Source organism: Mercenaria mercenaria, chromosome 1 (genome assembly GCF_021730395.1).
Source record: "Mercenaria mercenaria strain notata chromosome 1, MADL_Memer_1, whole genome shotgun sequence".
Classification (NCBI taxonomy): Eukaryota; Metazoa; Mollusca; class Bivalvia; order Venerida; family Veneridae; genus Mercenaria; species Mercenaria mercenaria.
The window spans coordinates 114,440,703-114,466,577 of NC_069361.1; the positions used below are offsets into that span (position 1 = coordinate 114,440,703).

Below are 25,875 nucleotides of genomic sequence, written 5' to 3' on the forward strand. Positions count from 1 at the left end.
ATTTCAGCAGCTACACACTGTTTTAAAACTTTCCTTTCTATTTAGATTGTTGAAATATCTCAACATCTATCAAATGCAAATGTAAAACTAGAAATTGTATACATATCAGACGATATTTCCCTTTTTTAATACCTACATATTAAAGGGGAGTAATAACAAAATTCATGAAACGTCATAAATCATACATTTCTGGGGGATCTCACTATATGTAATGGATCTTTTTGTTCATTAAATAATTCTCTAACAGAATATTCTGAAATGAAAAGTTCCATAAAATAATGCTCAAATATGGTTTGAAAACCATGGTTTTAAATAGGGTTTATCACATTTAAATGAATATTACCCGTTTTCCTGCATGGAACAGTTTTACTCAAATGTAATAAATGGTTTTCCTAACCTAGATCGTCGAAGAGCGGCACCAAGCGGTAATTATTTTTGCATGAAACATATATATTTCGGCAGAGAATGCTGGATAAATGATTGCAAATAAGCTTGGATTTTTTTACGAAAGCATACAAAAGAAGAAACACATAATTGCAATGAGTGTTTCAAACTAAAATAACGTCGGGAAAATGTACCAACACAATATGTTTCAACAATTTCTTTTCTTCATGAAAAGACTGCACTTCAAACACTGCATGCCTCTGAAAATGGCTACAAATATGCATTGATTAGGACATTTAGTTTTATGTGAAACAGCATGTTACTACCTCTATAGATACGTTGTAAGTAGTGCATGTTTTATGCTGGGACAAGATTTCCAAAACTTAATGATACTGCAAATATTGTGGATTTTGCTTAACAATTTTTGAAAGAAGAGTATCACGTTACATCTACAATAAGTGGCTGTCTTTCAATTTGACGATTTACCCAGATAAACTGCATTCATTGACTCATAAAACATTTCATTTGCTGCGGACTGTCCTTTCGCCTGGTCATTTTTTTTCGCTACTCTATATGTTCCTCTGATATTTGTTTTGCCTACATTTCTAAGAGGACGTAATGCAGAAGAACTCTTTGCCACTTCGTTGATAGACTTCTTAGAGAATAATTTAATGCGGAGTAACGACCCATGTAGGCTGTAGACACACACTCAACAAAACAGCATTTTACAAAATACAAAATACACATAAAATGTGTGGTTTAGAAAATGAGGAAATACCATTTATAACAGTACAGAGACGCTATACATATTTTTTTTCTGGGAAACGATTAAATATCACAAAAGCATTAACTTCTTTTTCAGCGACTTTATCTTTATTTTGTTGTCACATTCTTCCAAATAACGTTTCCTGCTAGTTGTAAATCCTAGACATTTTAATGTTCAAATTTGGATTGAAGTCATAAAATTAGTAAATTTTTATGACGACATTGTTTGATTTTGCGCAAATTTTGAAATGCCATCAACAACATGTTGGTCTGAGTGTATGCTGTATTAAAAAATACTTAAAACATTTTTAGAAATATTTGTAAAATTACAAATGACGGATAGCTGTTTTGTTCAGTACATAATTCTATAAAAGAACAAACTGATCTTAAGAAGTTAAGACAGCATGCATATTTGAAACAAACTCTCGTATATCTAAATGAACACTTTTACTCTACAAGACATTGTCAGTGGAGGGCAATACAACATAAGCAAATGCAACAAAAAGATTGATTATCCCTTACCCTGCTAAATTTCTATAATGAACTTGTCCATCTTCCAATTTGGACAGTGTCATGAACTGTTAAAAGGGGTGCTTACCAAAATGATACTGGCTGACTGGGAGAGGCCTCAGGGCATTGAGCAGAGATGTTTGCTTAGTTCAGTGCTCTGAGATTTTTGGTTATAAAGTCTATTTAGTAGTGATAATGATTAATAAATTCTGTTGAAACAAGGGACTATTAGTATGATCTATGTTCTGTGAAAAGGATTTTGTAAAATTAGGAGTAAATTAAAAGTTACATGGAAAAAACTGGTTTGTAAAGCTCAAACAAAGGATATTACATGCCAAAAAGACTTAACTTTTCACAACTTTGAGATAACCCCCAATAGAAAGTGGATATAATTACAGTTAGTGTTCGACAATTACCTATACAAACTGATTGTGTGTAATCATGAACAAAACTACAGATCAGACAAAGGGCAAGAAAGAGGCTCAAGCTGGCAACAAAGGCAGCTCAGTTAAGCCACCACCTAACAAAAGGCCCAACTCTGAAATGTGTAACACTAGTGCTGAAGAGTTATCCATAATGCAGCATACATTAGATGATCTGTCCATAGAAATGAAAGAAGTTAGGGGGTGTCTCAACACCCTCATGAAAAAAGATGACATTGAGTCTTATGTAAGAAATGCTGTCAAAGATATTTTAGATGACTTTAATAAAAATATGGAATTCACAGTGAATGCCAAGGTTGAAGAACAAACCAAAGGCATTATGAAAAAGCTAGACATGGTAGAAAAGGAAAATGAGAGACTTAAAAAAGAGTTAGCTCTACAAAAAACATCAGTGGAGAAATTGAAACAATCTATTGAAACCTGCAATAATCGCTCAAAGCTTGCAGACCAAAAGGCCAACTACAACGAGCAATACAGCAGAAAAAAATAACATTAAGTTTATGGACATTCCTGTACTCCCCTCAGAGAATGAACAATCATTGACAACTAAAATTTGTGAACTTGTTAAAGAGAAGGATATAACTCTGGAACCTTCAAAAATACTGGCAATCCACAGGATACCAGGCAGACCAGGACACACACAACCAGTGCTAGTTAAACTTCAGAACAACTCTGAAAAAAAACAAAATTATGAAAAAACGTTCCCAGTTTAAGGCAACCGGTACCCGTTTGGTCGATGATGTGACTAAAGCCAATGGTCAGCTGATATCCCGGCTACTCAAACATGATGCCATAGACTCAGCATGGTTCTTCAATGGATCAGTGTATGGAAGAACCAAGACAGGCCAGAGATTAAAGTTTGACATCCATGATGTGATCTCAGAGGTCATATCTGCATAGACTATAAGACTTTCTGTGCAAATTTAAAGTACAAAGTTATAGCTTCATTACATACAGTTTGCATAAAAAATTTCTTGTTAAGTACATTTTCTTGCATCAAAGGATTATGAACAATGACAATTATGTGTGCCTCCTTAGAAAAACATCAATATTGACATGGAATAATTCTCTGAAATTTGTGTTCTCTAGTGTCTTTTACATGATATACGTACAGATCTATTCTAAGTAACTTAAACAATGGATTTAAAATAACAATTTCACTGTCTGTTCACAGGGGTGTTATATTTGTATAGGAAGACTTGTTTCAAATATGCCTCATTTATCAACTGTTTGTGCATCATAAGAAATCTCTTACTAAGATTATGGTTTGGATTTGCAAAATATGATATATCATGAACCACAAGTCAATTTTTTCCGAACACTTTTTAAGTAAATTTGATAAAACGATAGGACTTAACCAAAAATCATCTGTTCATTTTAGCTGCAAGTAGGAAATATGCACATATTTCAATATTTGCACTTGTTTATTTTTTGCTGATAAATTGTATCTGTGTGGTCCCTTTATACAATACTTTAGCTTTATATAATAATGACTGACATCAAAATTCTATCAGTCAATTGTCAAGGTCTTGGCTCATCAGAAAAGCGAATAGATGTTTTTAATTTTCTAAAAGCTAAAAATTGTCAGATATATTGTTTACAGGACATACATTGTACAAAAGCAACTGAAAATTTTATTCGTACACAATGGGGCAACAATGAATGCATTTTTAGCTCCTTATCCTCAAACTCCAGAGGTGTGGGTATTTTGTTTAACAGTAATGTAGATTTTAAAATACACAACCATATATCTGACCCAGATGGTAACTACATAATTGCAGACTTAACTGTTGATAATAACAGATTAACTCTTGTCACACTATATGGCCCAAATAATGACTCACCTTCATTTTTTGAAAAACTGATTGAACAAACACATCAATTTAATAATAGTAATATAATTTTATGCGGAGACTTCAACTGTGTACAGAATGTAAACTTAGACTATTATAATTACAAACATATCAATAATAAAAAAGCACATGAAAAAATAGCAAATTTAAAAATAGAACATAATTTGATTGACCCATTTAGAGAATTAAATCCCGATTTAAAAAGGTATACATGGCGAAAATCAAATCCACTTAAAATGAGTCGTTTAGACTATTTCCTGATAACAGAAAATTTGCTTTCTACTGTAAATATGTGTTCTATAGAATCAAGTTATAGGTCAGATCATTCCATGGTTATATTAAATTTAAGATTTAATAAATTTATTAAACACAAACCCCTGTGGAAACATAATAACAGTCTTTTACTTGATGCGGAATATTTAAAAGTAATTAATAAAAAGATTTCAGAAATAAAGGCCCAGTATGCAGTACCAATTTATAATCCTGATAATCTGAACAATATTCCTGATCAGGACATACAATTTACTATTAATGATCAATTATTTCTAGAAGTATTACTTATGGAATTGAGAGGCCAATCAATATCCTATTCATGTTATAAAAAGAAGCAAACTGACGTTAGAGAAAATGAATTAATATCCAAAATAGAAAAACAAGAACATAATTTAACAGAATCAGATGATAGCATACAATCACTTGAATTATTAAAAGAAGAATTACACAACATTCGTAAACATAAACTTAATTGTCACTTAATTAGATCTAGAGCACAAATAATCGAAGATGGAGAGAAACCTTCCCATTTCTTCTGCAATCTTGAAACTCATAACTATACTTCTAAATTAATACCAAAACTAAGGAAGTCAAATGGGGACATCATTACAGATCAGTTTGAAATCTTAGATGAAACTAAAGAGTTTTATGAAAACTTGTATTCTAGTAGAGATGATGAACTAGAAAATGTTGATTTAGATATTGAACTGTCTGAAATTAATGTCCCCAAACTTGAAAATGAAGAATCAAAAATGCTGGAAGGTCCTTTAACTATTGAAGAATGTTCAGTTTTTCTAAAACATATGTCAAACAACCGAAGTCCTGGAAGCTCTGGGTTTGGAGCAGAATTTTTTAAAGTGTTTTGGAAACACATTGGTCACTTTGTAGTTAGAAGTATCAACTATGGTTATGCTAAAGGTGAACTCTCTATTACCCAAAGAGAAGGAATTATTACCTGCATCCCAAAAGATAACAAAGATAAAACAATGCTTACTAATTACAGACCCATCTCACTACTTAATTGTGTGTATAAAATTGCTTCTGGAGCCATTTCCAACAGAATTAAATCAACTTTGGATAAATTAATAAGCAGAGACCAATCTGGTTTTATCTCTGGCCGATATTTAGGCGAAAATACACGCCTTCTCTATGATATAATGCAACACACTGATCAATACAACTTACCTGGTTTAATTCTCCTAGTTGATTTTGCTAAGGCATTTGACTCATTATCATGGAAGTTTATTTTAAATGTTTTAGACTTCTTTAAGTTTGGTAGCTCAATTAAAACATGGATTAAGGTTTTATACAAAAATGCTATGTTAGCGGTTAACCAAGGAGGCAATCTTTCAAGTTTTTTTTAATATAGGACGTGGTTGCCGTCAGGGCGATCCACTTTCACCGTATATATTCATTTTATGTGCAGAAATTTTAGCAATTAAAATTCGTAATAATAAAGATATTAAAGGCATAGATATAGACAACACTGAATTTAAACTTTCACAATATGCTGATGATACATCCCTTTTATTAGATGGGTCAGCTAAGTCATTAAATGCATCTCTTTCAGAATTGGCTAGATATGCCCAATACTCTGGCCTAAAGGTCAACTTTGATAAAACTCAAGTAATTTGGATAGGTAGAAAAAAATACAGCACTGATACAATCAAAACAAAGTGGAAATTAGTGTGGGGTAAATCTAATTTTAAGCTGTTAGGAATAAACTTTCATGTGGACTTGGATAAAATGATTGACACTAACTTTAAAGATAAGATAAGAATTATAGAAAACAAAATAAAGATATGGAAAAGAAGATACTTATCTCCACTAGGAAAGATCACTGTAATTAAATCTTTACTGATCCCAATATTAACTCACCTATTTATCTCTCTACCCAACCCAAACAGTGCAATTATAGCACAATTGAATAGATTATTTTTTAATTTTCTTTGGGATGGTCCAGCAAAAATAAAAAATACAGTTATTATAAAACAATATTCAGAAGGAGGACTCAATATGATAAATTTAAGTGCTTTCCTGGACAGCCTGAAGTTAACATGGCTTAGAAGATTACTTAAAGAAAATAGCAAATGGAAACTCCTTGTGGATAATATGTTTAATTTTAATAAATTACTTATTTTTGGCCAAAGTTATTGTGAAGCAACTATAGACACACTTTCCAATAATTTCTGGAGGGACGTACTCCGGTCGTACTCAAAATTATTACAAGCATATGTGCCTCAAGGGGACTTTGACTTTCTATGAAGTCCTTTATTATATAACAAAAATATTAAAATTGGTGGAATCCCAATTAATTCCCAATCTTGGTATAAAAATGGTTTATTTTATGTAAATGACATTATAAATCAAAATGGTGTCATATACACTCTAAAAGAATTAGAAGAAAAACTTAACATAAAGTTAAACTTTTTACAATACATCGGATTTAAAGCATCATTAACTTCATATAAATCAAAAATTCCGAAGATAACTGGAGTTACAAAACTAACATATCCTACAAGACCACCCATAATAAATTTATTTTTTAAAAGCACAAAAGGATGTAGTGATTTTTACAATATTCTTAATAAAAATAATGATGTACCAACATCTAAAGGTAAATGGGACAACACTTACAATATAGAAAACGAAACTTGGAAAGAGATTTATCAATCCCCCTTCAATCTCCCAGTCAGCTCATTATTACAATGGTTTCAGTATAGAATAAACCACAGAATTTTATCCACTAAATCATATTTATATAAGATCAAAATTATTGATAGTCCATTATGTACATCATGCAACCTAACAGTAGATGAGACAATTACTCATATGCTTTGGAGTTGCCCAGAAACTAAAAAATTCCTTGAACAAATAAAATCAATGCTCCACTCTAAAAATATCCAGTTTAACCTTTCTGAAGAATTATATATATTTAATATTGGTAAACGATATAATATTGGAACTTTAATCCTAATTCTAGAAACAAAATATTATATCTTCTCTTCAAAAAGATTAGGCATACCTCTGTCTATTAAAGCATTTAAATATAGGATAAGATGGTCATTTACTGCATATGAACATATTGCCAAAAAAACTAACAGACTAGACACCTTTGAGAAATATTTGAAGCCAATCTTGCAGGCATGTGGGTATATACAGGATAACTTGCCTCAAACATAACCAGACCATGACAATTATCATAAGACATTAAAATTTTCTTACTATTATTCATCAGTGTAAACAGGTGACCACACAGACACACACTGCCTCTTCTCTTTTTTTTTGGCTTCTATTCTTCATTACTTTCAGCCACCAAACTCTATTACTAAACTTAATGGAATTTTAATTCTCTCCATGCATATGATATGGAATTATCTTTCAAACTTTCATATCTGTGAAACATACCAATGATTAGAATATATGATCAATGATTAAAATGTACATATTATTTGCATAATTTGCATATATAACAGTATTATGTATATATAATTGTAAGGTGCAGTAGGGGATGATTCCCCGACCCCTGCTTCACCTATTTACGGGGAGAATAAATGGGTCACCTTTAGGTGGCTGAAAAAAAAAAAAAAAAAAAAAAAAACTCTCGTATATCTAAATGAACACTTTTACTCTACAAGACATTGTCAGTGGAGGGCAATACAACATAAGCAAATGCAACAAAAAGATTGATTATCCCTTACCCTGCTAAATTTCTATAATGAACTTGTCCATCTTCCAATTTGGACAGTGTCATGAACTGTTAAAAGGGGTGCTTACCAAAATGATACTGGCTGAATAGCGAACAGTGTAGATCATGATCAGACTGCACGGATGTGCACTCTGATCATGGTCTACACTGGTCGCAAAGGCAGAGTCAATCGTGTCCAGCATGGTAAGGGTTAAACTTTGCATGGCTTGCTACAGTGAATGTGGGTAGTGGATCTTCTCGTAGAAAGGAAATTTGAATGACTTCCACAATTAATCGAAATCGTATTTTCCCAACATTTTGAGCTACTTATATCGCTATTTCATAAAATAATCACCAACAGTTTATTAAGAATTTTTTAAAGTACAATTAATTAATATTGAAATTTTGTTGATTTCTTTTCAAGTCAGAATATATAGAACCGTGGTCGCATTAATAAATCTGATATAATAATGATAATAATAATTAACTACCAGTCTATCACTGATTCAATGTTAGAACTACAGTAAAATATACCTTATCTTGCCCCTCTGGACCGATTGTATTTGTTAAATTTGGGTCATACGTAATATTAATATTTGGGTGCATGCTTATTAGCAATTCGGAGTGACCTGTCGCTTTTATTTTTAGATTTGGATTTTCCAGACTGTTCCATTTATTAAGTAAGGTTTGAAAGATATTTGACGTTTCTAAAACTATAAATATATTTCAAATAACGTACAGATTAAAACTGCATCGGTAGCTCAGTTGGTACAATTGAGGAATCTTTTTAGTGATTTAACTTTTGCGATTAGGAGGCTGTGGGTTCGAATCCCTCACAGGGCGATTTGTTTTATGATTGAATTTGTTTTATTTACATTTTTCATGTGTTTTTTTATTTTATTTAATCTCATTATTTCAATTTCATTTTTAATTTCATTTGTACAGTTTCAATAAATTCAATACGTTTCAAACACACGCGTCCAATGGAGCATCTTCACACTCGCTGGCGGTGTTGGTTTCCTCCGAGTCAGTGTCATCGGCTAATTGAATGACCAAATTGCCAAGAGCTATGTCAGCCATGTTGAATAATTCACAATCAAGAAGATATTTGAAAAGCCTATGTTATATGCGAAAATAGCAAAAGGATACAAGTAATGCGATTCAAATACATGTTTCACATTATCATCATTTTAAAATGTATGTTAGCAAAATATAAAAACAAAAACAAAAATATAAAATGAAAAAAAATATATTGATCTCCGTTGGAATTCGAACTCACAAAAGTTAGATTCTAGAGCCGTCACGCTTACCACTGCACCACGGCGTCTAATTGTCGAAGAAGGCAGTCATTTAAATATTTATTATATAAATAAGTTATAAAAAGGTAGAGTGGTTTATTCCAATAACCTTTCAAATCTATTAATAAAAGCGACAGGTCACTCCTAAATGCTAGTACAAGTGTTTGTGTTAAAAGAGCATGCTTGTAAAAGTATTGGTTTTGGGTCCTACTTGAAACATATTATATACAGACATACATAAGAAATGCATTTTATGTAACGTGATGATACAAAAGTTGAAAACGACTTATCTTGCTGCTAAAAGTCCTGAATAGAAGCAATAGATCTTTGTTGAACTTTATTTTAATAATATAAATAAGTTAGAAATTCACTTCATTTACTACATATTCTTCAAAATCAAGTCGATGGCGGTTTCACCGAATGGACAGTATGGACCGACTGTTCGGTGACTTGTGGAGACGGAGAACAAACAAGAAGCCGCACTTGCACGAATCCCGAACCTCAGAACGGTGGTACTGATTGTGTTGGGGATACGCAGGAATCACAAACTTGTAACCTGGCAAGTTGTCCTCAAGGTAATGAAAATATATTTACTATTTTCTCGTCATATAAACTTGTAAACCTAATGACGTCACATACGTGTATAACCATGTTTTGGTAATTTATAAATGCCGCTAGATCCTGATGCCGCTAGATCCTGTATATTCAGTTTCAAACGGATTTGTTTCCTGTTTAATATAAAAACATTCCATATGTAGAGCCAAAGATTTTGAAACAGTTAATTCAACATCTGGAATAAAAGTCGTACTGGATAAGTCGTACAGTGTCCTCTGAAATTCACATTATTTATACAATCCGATCAAGTTTATTTGAGCCGCACCATGAGAAAACCAACATAGTACATTTGCGACCAGCATGGATCCAGACCAGCCTGCGCATCCGCGCAGTCTGGTCAGAATCCAATCTGTTCGCTTTCAAAGATCCATGCTGGTCGCAAATGCACTCTTTTGGTTTTCTCATGGCACGGCTCAATTATTTAAATGTTTAAGAAAAGGTTGATGGTGGTTTTACTGAGTGGACACCATGGACAGAGTGCCCGGTGAGTTGTGGTGGTAGCGAGCAGACACGTACTAGGACTTGCTCGAACCCTGAACCCCAGAACGGTGGTAGTGATTGTGTTGGTGACACCGAAGAGTCGCAACAATGTAACACCGGAAGTTGCCCACCAGGTATTGTAGACTGTATTTTTAATACAAGAACAGTTTGATAAAAAGTTGGAATTCGATTCGATAGAGATTCGACATTACTGACAGTGTGCGGAGATGTACCATTTTTAATAGAGGTTCGACATACGTCCAAGTCAAACCACTAAGAACTACGTTACTTAACTAAACGAGTTGAATAAAATGACAAAATGCGAGATTGTATCATTCAAATCGTTTAATAAAATCTATTTCGAAAGGCAGACACATTGTATTCTTTTTATTAATGCTAGGTTAATTGCCGTAACTTCTTGTTTTACCTTCTTGACAATGAGTTCCGGCCAACGTCTTCTGTGCTTCAAACGATGACAACGTCAAAATGTTATAATACACTTGTGATACCACAAAATATGTAATGGGTTTATTACTCGTTAAACTTGTGATCACTATCCTTTAAAAAATTCTGATATCATTCTTATAAGACTGAAGATACGAAAAGTCTGCTTTCTAGAAATGGTTGCCAGGACACAAAATTCAAGTGTTAAGAAATACGTTCAGACAAGAATGTCTTGTAGAAATATATTCTTTATGTTGTACACTTTTGAGACAAAATGCCACGTGTATATTTTACAGTGGATGGTGGCTTTACTGAATGGAGTTCTTGGACCGAATGCTCTGTGACTTGCGGAGACGGAGAACAAACCAGAACACGTGCATGCACGAATCCTGAACCTCAGAATGGCGGTAATGATTGCATTGGAGATACACAGGAGTCACAAAGCTGTAATCTTACAAATTGTCCAGGTAAGCACATTAATGTTTGTTTGCTATGTGCTATAATATGGTAAGTTTTAAGAGAAATTTCATTGTGTGACTAACGCTTTCAAGTAAGCAGTCTTCTAGAGACGTTTTTGCTTTGTAAGAGAGTATTAGGTAATGACATGAGCCGCATCATGAGAAAACCAACATAGTGCTTTTGCGACTAGTATGGATCCAGACCAGGCAATGACGGATTTTCAAGCTGGAGTGGTTAGGACACGTGTAAGGTGTCATGCGGCATGGGTACCACCTCTACAACACGTGCATGTGAAACATCTGGTGACGGTTGTATAGGAGATCTGGAAGAAACGATAGACTTCAACACACCGTTGTGTCCAAGTAAAATGAATTTTATATCTATGCATAGAATAATTAAATACACATTATATACACCACCTACGCAACAGTACAGTACAAGTCGCTTAATACCTACATCAGTCTCGGGTCTCTAAACCAAAGCCGCACAACATGTAATGGTTGTACAAACATCTCGCAGTTCTGGTTCTGACCTAGTTAAAATTCGCAGTCTCTAGGCGATTGGTCCGGCTGGAGTTTAATTTCCAAAAAGCAAGAACATGGTTAATTTTAACATTGTATAAATGGGACAAATAAAATCATCTTTATTTGCCTAAATAAACTATCGGTTCAAAGTGGGGAAGATGTTTTATAATAATATCAAATTGTACGTAATATATCATTTTTCAGTAAATGGTAGTTTTACTGAATGGAGTTCTTGGAATGATTGTTCTGTTACTTGTGGAAACGGAATACATACAAGAACACGTAACTGCAGTGATCCAGAACCTCTGTATGGTGGCGATGACTGTGTGGGAGAAGTGGAAGAAACAGAATCATGTAGTTTTGGCCCATGTCCAGGTAACTTCCATAATATGATTCCTTGTAGGAAATCATGTCGCAGACATACAGCTATACTTGTACACAGATCACACTGTCTTATATTGTTCATTTAGCATGGAATCGTTTTAACAAAAACATATCGAATCCGACTTCTTATAGAAAATAAGACTTCACACACTTTATTTCCTCCGAGGAACTTTAATTGAATTTACATTTTGTCTTAGAATTTCTAAAATCTCCCTCATAAACAAGCCTGTTTAAATAAACAAACACACAAATGAATAGTTGATAATTTATGACATAAAGTTGACGGATATTGGTCAAATTGGGAAGAGTGGACCACGTGTTCAGCTTCATGTGACAGTGGTACACGTGAAAGAACACGTACATGCGTGGAACCATTAAATGGCGGAAACCCCTGTGATGGTGCATCAAAGCAGGTGGAGTTCTGTAATATAAAGGCGTGTCCATGTAAGTTGGCAAAAATTATTAGTAATTAACAACAGGTGAAAAATTAATGACAGAATTGAATGATTTTGCAATGAAAAATAACTGGTAGGTTTTTTTTGTACAACCGAAATGTGTATTGATGTGAAACAATCTTAACGTATCAACAGAAATTTTAATCAACATACATGTGAAGTTTAATAATAATATTAATGTATAAGCGGGGTTCACTAAAACAGGTACAAATCAATAAAGAGGGACTGGATGTTTTCTTCAAAAATCATTTTTGCTGTAGTTTAATATGTACATTGTGTATTGTTTCTTACATTAACTGTGCAAGTGATAAAGCTTCCGAATTTTATATCGCATGGTATATACGTATGTTTTGAATATTTATAAAATGCTAGCTGTATGGCGCGGACCACTGTTGGTTAAATCCTTGCACAATTTAGTGGTGAACTGTAAAGTCATAATGATATCAATACACGTTTTCAAGTGGATGGAGTTTGGAGTGAGTGGACAGCTTGGGAAGACTGCAATGCGACATGTGAAGGAGGTATTAGAACTAGAACGCGCACGTGCATCGGGCCGCTCCACGGGGGAGAGGAGTGCAATGGTACTTCAGAAGAGAACGAAATCTGTAACAGTGATCCGTGTCCTAGTGAGATGACTTCTATTTCTTATTCCCTTATTTATTTTATACAAAACAACTCCTGTGAGTTTAAATATCACTTTCAATAATTTATCTTTCATCAAAACAAGTTTTAAACCTAAACTAGTTAAAGTAATAGCACATATGTTTCAACAACGGTTCTCTAAAGTTTATCAGCCAAATCCAAGTTTGTCTAAAATGTATATTAGTAATATGTATTTAAGTATTGTTACCTGGCAGTGCTGTTTCAAATTATATAGTAATACTCGTATGTGTTGCTAAGCATTCTCTGAATAGATATATCCTTGGTGACAAAGGTCGATCTTGAGTTCGCACTTCAGTTTTAAAGTACATGTGATACCTAATTAATCTACTACAACCGACGAAATAAAACTATTTCATTGAGAACTGTTGTAATAAGCATGCCTTTTACAAAAGGATTCAACAAAAGTTACAATATATTGGTGACACGTCAAATATTTTATAGTTGATGGATATTGGTCCAACTGGAATGAATGGACAACATGCACGGCCACGTGCAACACTGGAACGCGTGAAAGAACGCGAACATGTGTTGAACCTCAAGATGGCGGCAAAGAGTGCACAGGAGCAGCGGTGCAGACCGAGTTCTGCAATACGGAACTCTGTCCCGGTATATTTATTTTAAATATTATTTTAAGTACTAATTCACTTCATTCATTTATCTGTAACGAATGTTTATTTGGTGTCTTGCTTTCATTGTCACAGGTGCTGGCTGTATGAAGTATTGTGCAACTTCTTTTCAACGAAAGTTAATATTTTCGTTATTTTTGTAAGGACTTCGTTTCTTAATCCTATATAACATACCTTTATCTTGTTCCAAACGTAAGACACTTGACATGTACAATTTTGAATGTATCATCAACATATTAATTACAAGTATTTCCAAACAGGTATAACTTTTCCTGCCTGCGTTTGCATGACGTCCATAGTGTCCAGGACTCGAATGCATTGTCGTCCTAACTCTGAAATTTAGAATTGGACTTTAAATCTTAAAACTCTAATTCCTTGGTACTGAATGCATCTATATATTCTGTTTACACTTTGGGGTCATATTGTTGTAAATATATGTATAGCTATGTAAAGATTCATTACAAATACAGGACAAACGTAATTTTATCATTTCAAAGTTCAAGTCTAGGTTTCAGACGTTGACATTGATGATTATTATACCTCACTTTTGTCTACAATGGTAAAATCCCATTACCCGAAAAGGAGATATTTTGACTATCAGAAACATTTTCAGTCTTTTTGACACGTGACCAAGCGAAAGTGACTGTCAGGTCATGTGACCGCGCTGATATTTTGAATGTCATATAAGGGCAAATAACTGCTTCAGGTTTTTAGCCATATGATTGCGTCCCTTGTACACAGTGTCATATTGTAATGACGTCGCTATTCAGTGTGTACACAACTGATTACCGCGCTAAAGATGAAACTGTTGAATTAAATGAACCAGAAACATTTTTAAAACTTTTTTATGTGTTTAGTTTTGTTCGGTATAATAAAATAAATACCATATGGCAGCGTGTGTGACATTGATATTGTCAACCCTCGGAACAGAATGTCACCACTCGGGTATCGCCTCGGGTGACATTCTGCCCTCGGGTTGACAATATCAATGTCACACACGCTGCCATATGGTATTTATATAATATGGACCCTTGATATTTACTTTGCTTTAGTTGATGGCAAGTGGTTAGATTGGTCTGAATGGGATAATTGTACAGCGCCTTGTGGTGGAGGTTCACGTAACCGGTCTCGCACGTGCGTTGAACCAATGCATGGTGGGAAGGATTGTATAGGGGAAGATACCGAAACAGACGCCTGTAATGAAGATCCTTGTCCAGGTAGAACACACACTGGCTTGGGAAGTAATAGCATGAAAACTGCATCCCTATGCTTGTTTTCAGATTGTTTGGCTAAGATAAATTAATGAAAATATGGTGTTGATTTTGTACTATTTCAAAAAAAGATACGTACGAACCTAGATACTATACTAGTATTTCAGTCCAACTTTTAAATCATTTAAACGCGATTATACGCAGCTTAGAATAATATTAACATGGACTACTATCATATATAAGAGACATTTCGTAATCGAAATGACATAACAGACCGGTGTTACACTTAATTCACACACACTGTATCTATCATTAGGGTCGTAAAGTAACCCACTAGACGTCTACGCAGTCCTAACATGTAATTTCACGTATTTCAACACTGTGAAAACACAGTTACACGTTGACGTCACCCCGACCAACTATATTTGGCGCCATTCATGCGCCATGAAATAGGGCTTCCGTATTTCATCTATTTTTACATAAATGACATATTAGAATCGAGATAATATATAGCAGAACCATGTTTTACATATCTCAACAATTCGACGTGTATAATTTACTCGGGATACGTACTCTTGAAATTATTTCGCAGGCGTATAACCTCTACGTATTGTTTCGATATGTTAAAACATGGTTCTGCTACATCTTAAATAGTTCAAGGGATGGAAATTGGAATTTTTTAGTTTTCCAAATATGTTTGAATTTATAATCATATGGGCCGCGCCATGAGAAAACCAACATAGTGCATTTGCGACCAGCATGGATCCAGACCAGACTGCGCATCCGCGCAGTCTGGTCAGGATCCATGCTGTTCGCTAACGGTTTCTCTGATTATAATAGGCTTTGAAAGCGAACAGCATGGAGCCTGACCAGACTGCATGGATGCGCAGTCTGGTCTGGATCCATGCTGGTCATCCGCGTAGTCTGGTCAGGATCCATGCTGGTCGCAAATGCACTATGTTGGTTTTACCGTGGCGCGGCTCTTTTATCAATTTTTAATGGGATAATTTCTATGCAGCGTGCAGTCATTTACGACAAATACATTAGGTAACAGAGATTTTTTACAAATAAAAATTAAACACAAAAAAAACGTACTACACAGCGTATTCTATGAAAAATTAACATGATATAGGTTACAGAACATGTAAAACAAACAATTTTAAACATTGATATGAAACGTATAATCTAATTAAAACTGAAATTATTTGTAATATTTTCTTCTTTCAATTAGTTAATGGGTTCTGGCTGAACTGGTTGGCATGGGGTTCGTGCTCTGTATCTTGTTCAGATGGAACACGTAACAGGTCACGCGTGTGCATGGGACCTTTGCATGGAGGATTAGACTGTATTGGCGAAAGCTCGGAATCGGAAAGCTGTGACAACTGGAACTGTCCGGGTAAGAATTTTTAAAATGTTTTATTTTTTTATTTTTATCAATTTATTGCACCTTGTTTTTTTATCCTTTCAAAGGTTTGGCATCGGTAGTATTTGTAGGAAGGAGATTGGTTGGTAATACTATCCTGACATCGTAGTCTTATGTCACATTTTGACTGTCCGATGGGGCACTAGGTTAGAGCCACTCATTGACCACCTAACTGAATGTCTTCTACACATGAAATAATTTAGACTACTAAACCAGTGACAAGCTAACTAACGATAAGTGATTTATACTGTTCACCAATTGAAGGCTATTAAACGATCAGAAAATCAGTTAATTCAGTATTTATGCATCAGAATAATGATTTAACCATTTATTTCTATTTGAAAGATAGAATCAAGAAGTGAAAAGTATTTTAATTGGGTTTTATGTTTTTTCTAGTTGACGGGTATTGGTCTGACTGGTCAGAATGGACAAAATGCTCAGCGACATGTGGTGGTGGGTATCGAAATAAATCACGAACTTGTAATGAACCTCTATATGGAGGTCTGATGTGTCAGGGAGAAATGTCAGAAACAGACACGTGTAACGTTGACGCTTGTCCAAGTAAGTATGTAAAAATTAATTAATCCCCTACCGGTAACACCGGAGAGGACTATATGAATGCCCTCCGTCCGTCCGTCTATCCAACCTCAAATCTGGACCCTGCAATTACCCGAAAAGTGTTCAAGCTAAGTTCATAAAACTTGGTGTGTGAATAGAGGGCAATATGTAGATCATGCATTGCAGACGTACGTGACTTATGCCTGTAGGTCTAAGGTCAAGGTCACTACTGAAGGTCAAGTAAGAATTGTTTCTGCTTCATAATTTTATGTTCACTGATGGATTATCTTAGTACTGCACCCAAATACAATGTATTCCCCATCATGAGACAGTGTGTCAAGACATGTTCTATCCTTGTCGGTTAAAGGTCAAGGTCACCGGTAGGGGACAACGTTGTTGCCATTGAGTTTTCTAAATAATTTCTTTGAGTTTCTTTACCTGTATGTTTATCTATATATTTGGTTTGTGAAGCTTTAATGATGGAGACGAAAAAACGTCTGGAAGATTCCTTTGTAGAGCTTCTACATAACTGTACGTCCATGTTTAGTATTATAATATGGGAAAAAATCCAGCAGCATGTATCACTTATCTTAAAATGTTGTTTGTATTGTAACATATCTGCCTCGATAGCCTAGTGGTAGAGCGTCCGCTTCGAGCGCAGGGGGTTGTGAGTTCGATTCCCGGCCGTGTCATTCTAAAGACATGAAACATTGTAGCAGTGCTCCCCGGCTTTGCACCCAGCATTAAAAGGGAAACTGGTTTCTCTTCTACCATACCCTCGTCGCGATAGATTTCATCAGGAATAAGGTGTCGAGAGTAATTAATATAAGTTGCTTCACAATCGACCTAAAATAGATTAGTAATTAGTAAATTTTTTCAACGTTTGTTATAAATGAGACTACTTCAAGAGGTATCCTGAATTTCGATACATGCCAGAACATATATCTTGTACGTTTAATAACTAGTCTTTTTTACTTTCCATGGCTTCCTTTGCCTTTTTATGCATTTCAAAGTTGACTTCTAATTGTGAGTTTGCCATTGATACTGTACTTTGTTGCAAGAATATACGTACTTTCGTTTTGATTCGCTCTTATAAAATATTGCAATTTTATTTTGAATTCTAAGTCGACGGTGAATGGTCAGATTGGACTCAGTGGAGTACTTGCACTGCTACGTGTGGTGGAGGAACACGTGAGAAGACCCGCGCATGTAGTGAACCAAAATATGGCGGGAAATTTTGTGAAGGGGAAGCGTCTGAAACTAATATGTGTAATGTTGAACCTTGTCCAGGTATTTGTTTAGTGAAGAGGTTTAATTTTGCTTGACGTCAAATTATCATCGGCACGAGCAGAATAATATATAGTGGCAAGGACTTGTGGTGTTTTATTCAGTGTATTGAATAGTAGAATAAATGGATGCTATGTGGAACTTTATGATTTAAAACTTAGATCTTTATTTCAAATACATTTGTATAGTTATGTTCGTTTTGACGTGGTTTTCCACATTTCATTAATTATTTAAATCGAGTCTGGTATTACAATGATTCGAATTGCTCTTCATAGATCGTATAGTATAGATCAGCGCTGTTGAAACAAACTTTGAACTTTCTCTATTTCGAGCTTCATCCTGTGAAACATATTTCTGCTATGTAAAAACTTTCTGTAACGAACGAATTGTGTCTGTTTCGATACCAGTTTTTATCTCACTGACCTGTTTTGCTGTCACGCCAGCACTAATCTATCCGGCTGATTACTTTAACACCTGTTCAGAAAAGCGAAACTTTGTTCAAAGCAACGCTGTCCTTTTAATTGCTGATCATTTTTTTCTGTAAGTCAACTCGCTGAAACGATTGCTTTCATGATGCATACATATTTCATGTTCAGATGAAGATATCCTATCATGTTATTAATACTTATGGAAGAGCATGTTTTTCACGTGCATTATATGTAATAAACGGTTGCATTATTGATACATAAAAAGCTAAATGAGACGTCGTTTTTACAACAGAGGTATAACACGTATCGAAGCAAATTTGTTCTTTAAGATTTTAGGATATGTTGTTCATATCATATGATTTATTTTGTTTTTAAGTGGACGGATACTGGGAAGAGTGGTCGGAATGGACTGAATGCTCAGTGCCATGTGCTGGAGGGTCACGGGATAGAACTCGCGCATGCGTACAGCCAAAGTTTGGTGGAAAAGAATGTGTAGGCACAGACGCCGAGACAGAAGAATGCAATACACAGAAGTGTCCTGGTAACTTTTCTGAATATAAACTTATTTTAATGAAGTAATGCAAAACTTGACCGTTTCTTCAGTTGTTTGACGTGCAAGAACACATTTTCCTACCACATCTTCACATGCTTGCAATGAATGTAGATACAAATATAGTTTGCATTCATACCTGTAGTAGGTCAGGACTCAGTTGTATTTTCGAGAAAACCTAGATATAGGGAAATATTAAATACTATTAACTGTTAAATTAAAGAAAACTAAATAAAATCTTTAATTACCACTGTGGCATTCATATCCGCACGCGTAAATATAACGTGTGATGGCATTCTAGGCGCCATTTTTTTCGTTGCGAACAATTTTCTGATATTCTGCAATCATATCGGAGAATTAAGATCTCTGCTGAAGGGATTCCTATGCATTACGGCTGAAAAAACATATATGGTACATCCTTGATAAGACTAATTTCCGGACAGAAGTTCACAGTAGTTTTAAAACAGACAGAGTTTGTTTAAGGTTATATAAAAGATAAATACAATTATTGAATGGTTGGAGATAAACGGAAGTCATCTCCGCAACATTTAAGGTCACACACCACTAAATAGTATTCCCTATATATTCTATAGAAAACTGACATTTTTTAAAGACCTACTAAACATAGCTAGACCCATTTCAGAGGACAAATCCTTACCTCATTTTAAAGAGTTATAATAAAACTGATATAAAATGAAGAGAAAAGTAGGGGTCATATATCTTCGAATAGAGAGTTCTCTTGTCACATTTGCTTACTGTAAAATCACATCAAAATCACATTGCTAAGACATGGAAGTACTTTTTTTTTTTTTTTTTTTTTTTGTAAGTACTAATACTAAAATTGAGTTTCACTTCACCAAATACAACCTCCTCTCCCATATTTGCTACCAAAATTTAAAAAATTTAAATAGAAACCAGTTTTCATTTATACCTCTATGGCCACGCCAAGTGAAAAATTAGTGTTCAAATCTGTCCGCCATTACGCGATGGCTCCCACGCTGGTTCCTTGACTATAGTTAGGCCTTAATGGCAGAATATACAGACGAGCCAGAAATCACTCTGAATCATACTGCACTCACTGTATATGTTGTCAACTTTAACCACATCCATACATCGTATTGATAACAGCATTCAGACAAATACGTACAAATGGGTTTTGCCTGTTGTTATTTCAACATTACCTAGGGCCCTTTTTAGAAGTTGTCAACTCACTTATTCATAATATTGTTACACTTCAGTTGACGGTTTTTGGACAACTTGGTCGCAATGGTCTGAATGCTCATCAACGTGCAATGGAGGCGCGCGGAACAGAAGTCGCAGTTGTATAGAACCAGAGTTTGGCGGGAAAACATGCAGTGGTCGGGACATAGATATTCAAATCTGTGGAATGGAAGCATGCCCTTCAGGTTGATTTTTACCGACATTACTAAAAACTTTACTGATAATAATAGTTCGTATTTACCATAGTTTATTTCGCATTGATATATATATTTTATCCGTGGTTCAAAACTTTTATTGTGTGACTTTTGTTTGTTAATTTGGATTGTATGTAAACACTGAAAATACAGACTTTAATGCTTCAAAGGTTTTGTTTTGCAACTCCTGTCTATAATTCGCGTTTGTGTTCACACCGACTGTGCTAAATAAACTGTGCCTGAATCTGAAAAAAGGTGATTGAAACTGAGAAAGATATACTTGAACCCGAATAAATCGCGTTTGACTCTTGAATAAAGCGTAGCTGAATGTGACTTTTTATGGCATTAAAATGTGTTTACAGTTGATGGTGGATGGTCAGCATGGACTGGTTGGACAGCGTGCAGTATGACATGTGGCTTCGCAGAGAGGACAAGAAATAGAACTTGTACAAACCCGTCGCCTATGTGGGGTGGTAGATACTGTGAGGGGGTTCATATACAGTCAGATAGCTGTAAAGAAAATGATTGTCCCGGTATGTAATGCATTTATGATTCAAACAGACTTTTTGCACAAGTTTAGTATTCATGTATTGTAAACGAACAAACATCCTGACAACTGACTTTACAAGGAGTCAGGCCATGGATTTTAACTATGTAAGAATATCTCCGGAAAGAGCATGGCCGTTTAGAAACAATTTTTTTTTAATTGTACATAAAAACCAGTGGTATACTAGATCATTTGAATAAACAACTTCAGTATCAATTTATCAGTTTGTATCACATTAAAATTTACACATGAAGAGCTCAGATTTAAATCAAATGCTTATTTCTTTAAAATATAACTCAACTAATCTGTGAATAAATGAATTGGCTATAGTTTACTTGATGTTTCCATGCTTTTTATCCCCCGCCGAGGGATATTGTTTTGGCATTGTCCGTCCGGTTGTTCTGAGTTTTTTCCCTTTGATCTGGGAACAATAATAATGCGAATAATTCAAGAAATATTTTAGTGAAATCACCATTAAGCTCAAATGTTTATTAATTAGCACATGACATTTGCTCACATGTAGTTTTATCCTCTTTGTCAAGTTAAAAAGTTAAAAGCAGAGTTTTCCTCTTGATAATTATGTAAAAATAGGATCTTTTGACTGTATGTAAGTAACCTCTTAATGGATTTTCTTGAGAGTTAACACATAAGACAGGCTGCATGTACATCTTTCATCAGCTCTCCTTCAGTCATTGCAGAGTTTATTAAATTATTTTGAAATTAACACATTTTTTAACAAAACAAAGTAACCCATTGATAGATCTTCATGAAAATTAATACAGTTATAGGTCACTTTAGGGCAGAGTTGGTAAAAATAGGAACTAACAAACAATGGAACACTCCTATTAGACATAACTTGTGTATATCATGAAATTAAAGATCTTTCAAAATATAGTCCCCTCATTTACAAAAAACAGCTTAGTCGGCAGTGGATATTCACTGAATTTGCTTATTTATTTTGTTACACTGTTTAGAAAAAAACAACAGTTGTAAAAGGTAACTATAATTTTGCTGGTTCAGTAGCACAACATAGGTCCGGTATGGTCCAGTTGTGAAGAAGGCGATGTTAAACATTATTTGTATTTATACCGTTGCCTTGGTTACAGTGGATGGTGAATGGACAGAATGGACATCCTGGACACCATGCTTCAATATGACTGCAAATGGTTTTCTTAGCCCGAAATGTGGACGTGGTTTTAAGGAAAGAAACAGATCGTGTGACAATCCAGCACCACAGTTTGAAGGCAGTGATTGTGCCGGTAACTCTATGGAGGTTATAACGTGCAATGTACCGTGTAAGCTGTGTTTGGTCTATAAGCATAATTTATAGGAACCTAAAATAAAAATAAAATAAACACATATGCCATTAGTACCAACCAATTATCTGAAACATCTGTCACACAATTTTTCATTTCGTTATAAAAGTGCAAACTTTTGAGAGAAATATAAAGTTACATTTAGGACTGTAGTTGCATACTGAATTTCAAGTTATAACCTCGCGATTCTTTCAAAATACACCATTTTAGGATAAGGAACAATGCGTTGTGAATATCGCGAAGTATTTTAATCAATTTTATCTTGGCCCGACTGACATTTTACTTCATATTAACTTTTTTTCAGGCCACACAATCACCTGCAGTAAAGAACATCCCGAGAACTGTCAGATTATTTTTCAGAATATACCGCAAAATAAAGGTAGGAATTAACCCATATCATGCTGAACACGATTGATTCTGCCTTTGCGACCAGTGTAGATCTTGATCAGCCTATACATCCGTGCAGTCTTATCATGATCTGTATTGTTCGCCATCTCATTTCCAATTCTCTTCTACATTTAGACACCAGCAGGCATTTCTAAATTAATTGTAAATTGCATTAGCATTTACACCAAATGCTATATATAAAGTACATACATGATGAGTAGCTGGGACTCTTAAACTCTGTCCACACGATACGTTATGGCAACATTTTAGAAAGAATATATTTCTTTTTCAGGTTTTGCGGTATCTGCAAGCACTTCTGTGGCCATCTTCATACTGCTAAACACAATAAGATTATATCTTTGACCATTTATGTACATATGATTATATGTAACTTTTACAACATTAGTTTTCCAATACAGAAACTATATCAGAATGTTTACATACTTTTTGTAATGCTTCCGTTTTCGATTCTCATAATATTCACCTTTGGCTTTTTTACGGCTACAAAATGTTGAAAATATATTTAAAAATGTATAAACTAGTTACAATGAGCTAATATCACATTGACATGTATTTGCATTTTCGTATTTTTATGCCCCTGAAGGGAGGCATATTAGTTTTCAACTGTCCGTCCGTTAGTTCGTTCGTTCGTTCTTTAGTCACAACGTTAACTGTTTGCATGAAGGCACTTTACTCGCGAACCACTGCACCCAGGACCTTCAAACTTCACATGCTGATAGTACTTATTGAGTACACCATCCCTACTGACTTTGGGGTCACCAGGTCAAAGGTCATGGTCACAGGGGCCAACGTTAACTTTTTGCATGAAGGCACTTTACTCACGAACCACTGCACCCAGGACCTTCAAACTTCACATGCTGATAGTACTTATTGAGTACATCACCCCTACTGACTTTGGGGTCACCAGGTCAAAGGTCAAGGTCACAGGGGCCAACGTTAACTTTTTGCATGAAGGCACTTTACTCGCGAACCACTGCACCCAGGACCTTCAAACTTCACGTGCTAATAGTACTTATTGAGTGCACCACCCCTACTGACTTTGGGGTTACCAGGTCAAAGGTCAAGGTCACAGGGGCCAACGTTAACTTTTTGCATGAAGGCACTTTACTCGCGAACCACTGCACCCAGGACCTTCAAACTTTACATGCTGATAGTACTTATTGAGTACACCACCCCTACTGACTTCGGGGTCACCAGGTCAAAGGTCAAGGTCACAGGGGCCAACGTTAACTTTTTGCATGAAGGCATTTTACTTGCGATCCACTGACCAAGGACCTTTAAACTTCACATGTTGATAGTACTTATTGAGTACACCACTCCTACTCACTTTGGGGTCACCAGGTCAAAGGTCAAGGTCACAGGGGCCAACGTTAATTTTTTGCATGAAGGCACTTTTCTTGCGAACCACTTCACCCAGGACCTTCAAACTTTACATGCTGATAGTACTTTATGAGTACACCAACCCTACTGACTTTGGGAGCACCAGATCAAAGGTCAAGGTCACAGGGGCCAACGTTAACTTTTTGCATGAAGGCACTTTACATGCAAACCACTTCCCTCAGGACCTTCAAACTTCACATGCTGATAGTACTTATTGAGTACACTACCTCTACTGACTTTGGGGTCACAAGGTCAAAGGTCAAGGTGCTGCGGGGGCATTTGCCACCATTAGTGACAGCTTTTGTTTTTCACTTATTATGACTTATTATCACTTATTACTTACCTGTTTGTAAATAATTATTCAAATAAAAGCATGGCGTAGATTCATACCTGATTTCTTTCTAATCAACAGGGAGAAAGAAAGGGCAAAGACCGAATTACACTATTATTCCAGGACTATTTCAAATGTCGTTGTAGATTCTAATTTAAACAAGCAACTGTTTAATGTTTATTAGTTATTAATCAACATCATACCATGAATCTTTACACTGTTGTTGAACTCGCACCTTGTTATCCCCCGACGAAGTTTTGGCGTTGTCCGTCTGTCCGTTCGTCTGGAGCCATATCTAGGAAATGGTTGGGAAAATTTAAATAAAACTTCATATACATGTTTACCACTATGAGGTTATGCGGCCCGTCAAGCTTCAGTCAGATTGCCCTAATAACACTAGAGTTATGGCCCTTAGAAGTTTTTTGTGTTAACTATATAGGGTACTATAAATATGGCAATTTCTGCATCATAACTTGTGATATATTTGACCTAGAACTATGAAACTTTAATTAAATTTAGATCATCATATTGTGGTTGACCACACACAATTTCGTCCGGATCTCTTTACTAAATTCAGAGTTATTGCCCTTTAATTGTTTAAAAATCCACAGATTTGTACATAACAAACCAACCAATTGGTAGAATTTCATTTAAGTTCTTTCATTCTTTTCCATGAGCATTTATTATAAACATGTGAAGTTGTGTACCCACACCTGGTCACCCCCTTGCTTCGGTCACACACCCCCCCCCCCCCCCAGAAAAAAAAATCATTCCTTATTTTAATTTTTTTTTCAAACCTTCCATGAATATTTATCAACATGCAAAGTTGTACCGTTCCCCCACCTCGCTACTCCACCCAGTCATACCCCCAACATTTTTTTTTTTTCATTTTTAATTTTTCATCAATATTTATAATCAACTTGTGAAGTTTTGTACCCTCACCCGGTTTCCCTTCCCCCCCCCCCCCCCCAATTTTTTTTTTTAAATGTTCAAACCTTCAACATCCACACCCACCCCGGCGCCAGCCATGTTCAAGATATCTTACTTGATTGTACTCTCTTAAGGACGTCATTCTGTTCTTTTAAGTTCAAATGTTCATGTTAAATAGCAACACTTGGTGCCAAACTACTCGAAGACAATATTTCGTTCTAGTTACG

The 25,875-nt window shown here is 35.1% G+C and overlaps 1 protein-coding gene across 1 annotated transcript in view; it reads left to right on the forward strand.

Annotated features, from left to right (window-relative positions):
- Nucleotides 1-25,609, forward strand: part of LOC123525477 (SCO-spondin-like) — a 59,307-nt gene extending 33,698 nt beyond the window's left edge. The window contains exons 22-39 of the mRNA XM_045304554.2: nt 402-425; nt 9,616-9,789; nt 10,264-10,443; nt 11,050-11,220; nt 11,941-12,111; nt 12,400-12,564; nt 13,037-13,201; nt 13,680-13,844; nt 14,917-15,081; nt 16,307-16,471; nt 16,895-17,059; nt 18,182-18,346; nt 19,148-19,312; nt 20,560-20,727; nt 21,099-21,269; nt 22,390-22,578; nt 22,904-22,978; nt 23,279-25,609. Coding sequence (XP_045160489.2) covers nt 402-425; nt 9,616-9,789; nt 10,264-10,443; nt 11,050-11,220; nt 11,941-12,111; nt 12,400-12,564; nt 13,037-13,201; nt 13,680-13,844; nt 14,917-15,081; nt 16,307-16,471; nt 16,895-17,059; nt 18,182-18,346; nt 19,148-19,312; nt 20,560-20,727; nt 21,099-21,269; nt 22,390-22,578; nt 22,904-22,978; nt 23,279-23,349 — 2,714 coding nt within the window. The 3' untranslated portion in view covers nt 23,350-25,609. The remainder of the gene's footprint in view (nt 1-401; nt 426-9,615; nt 9,790-10,263; nt 10,444-11,049; nt 11,221-11,940; nt 12,112-12,399; nt 12,565-13,036; nt 13,202-13,679; nt 13,845-14,916; nt 15,082-16,306; nt 16,472-16,894; nt 17,060-18,181; nt 18,347-19,147; nt 19,313-20,559; nt 20,728-21,098; nt 21,270-22,389; nt 22,579-22,903; nt 22,979-23,278) is intronic.
- The last annotated feature ends 266 nt before the right edge of the window (nt 25,610-25,875 follow it).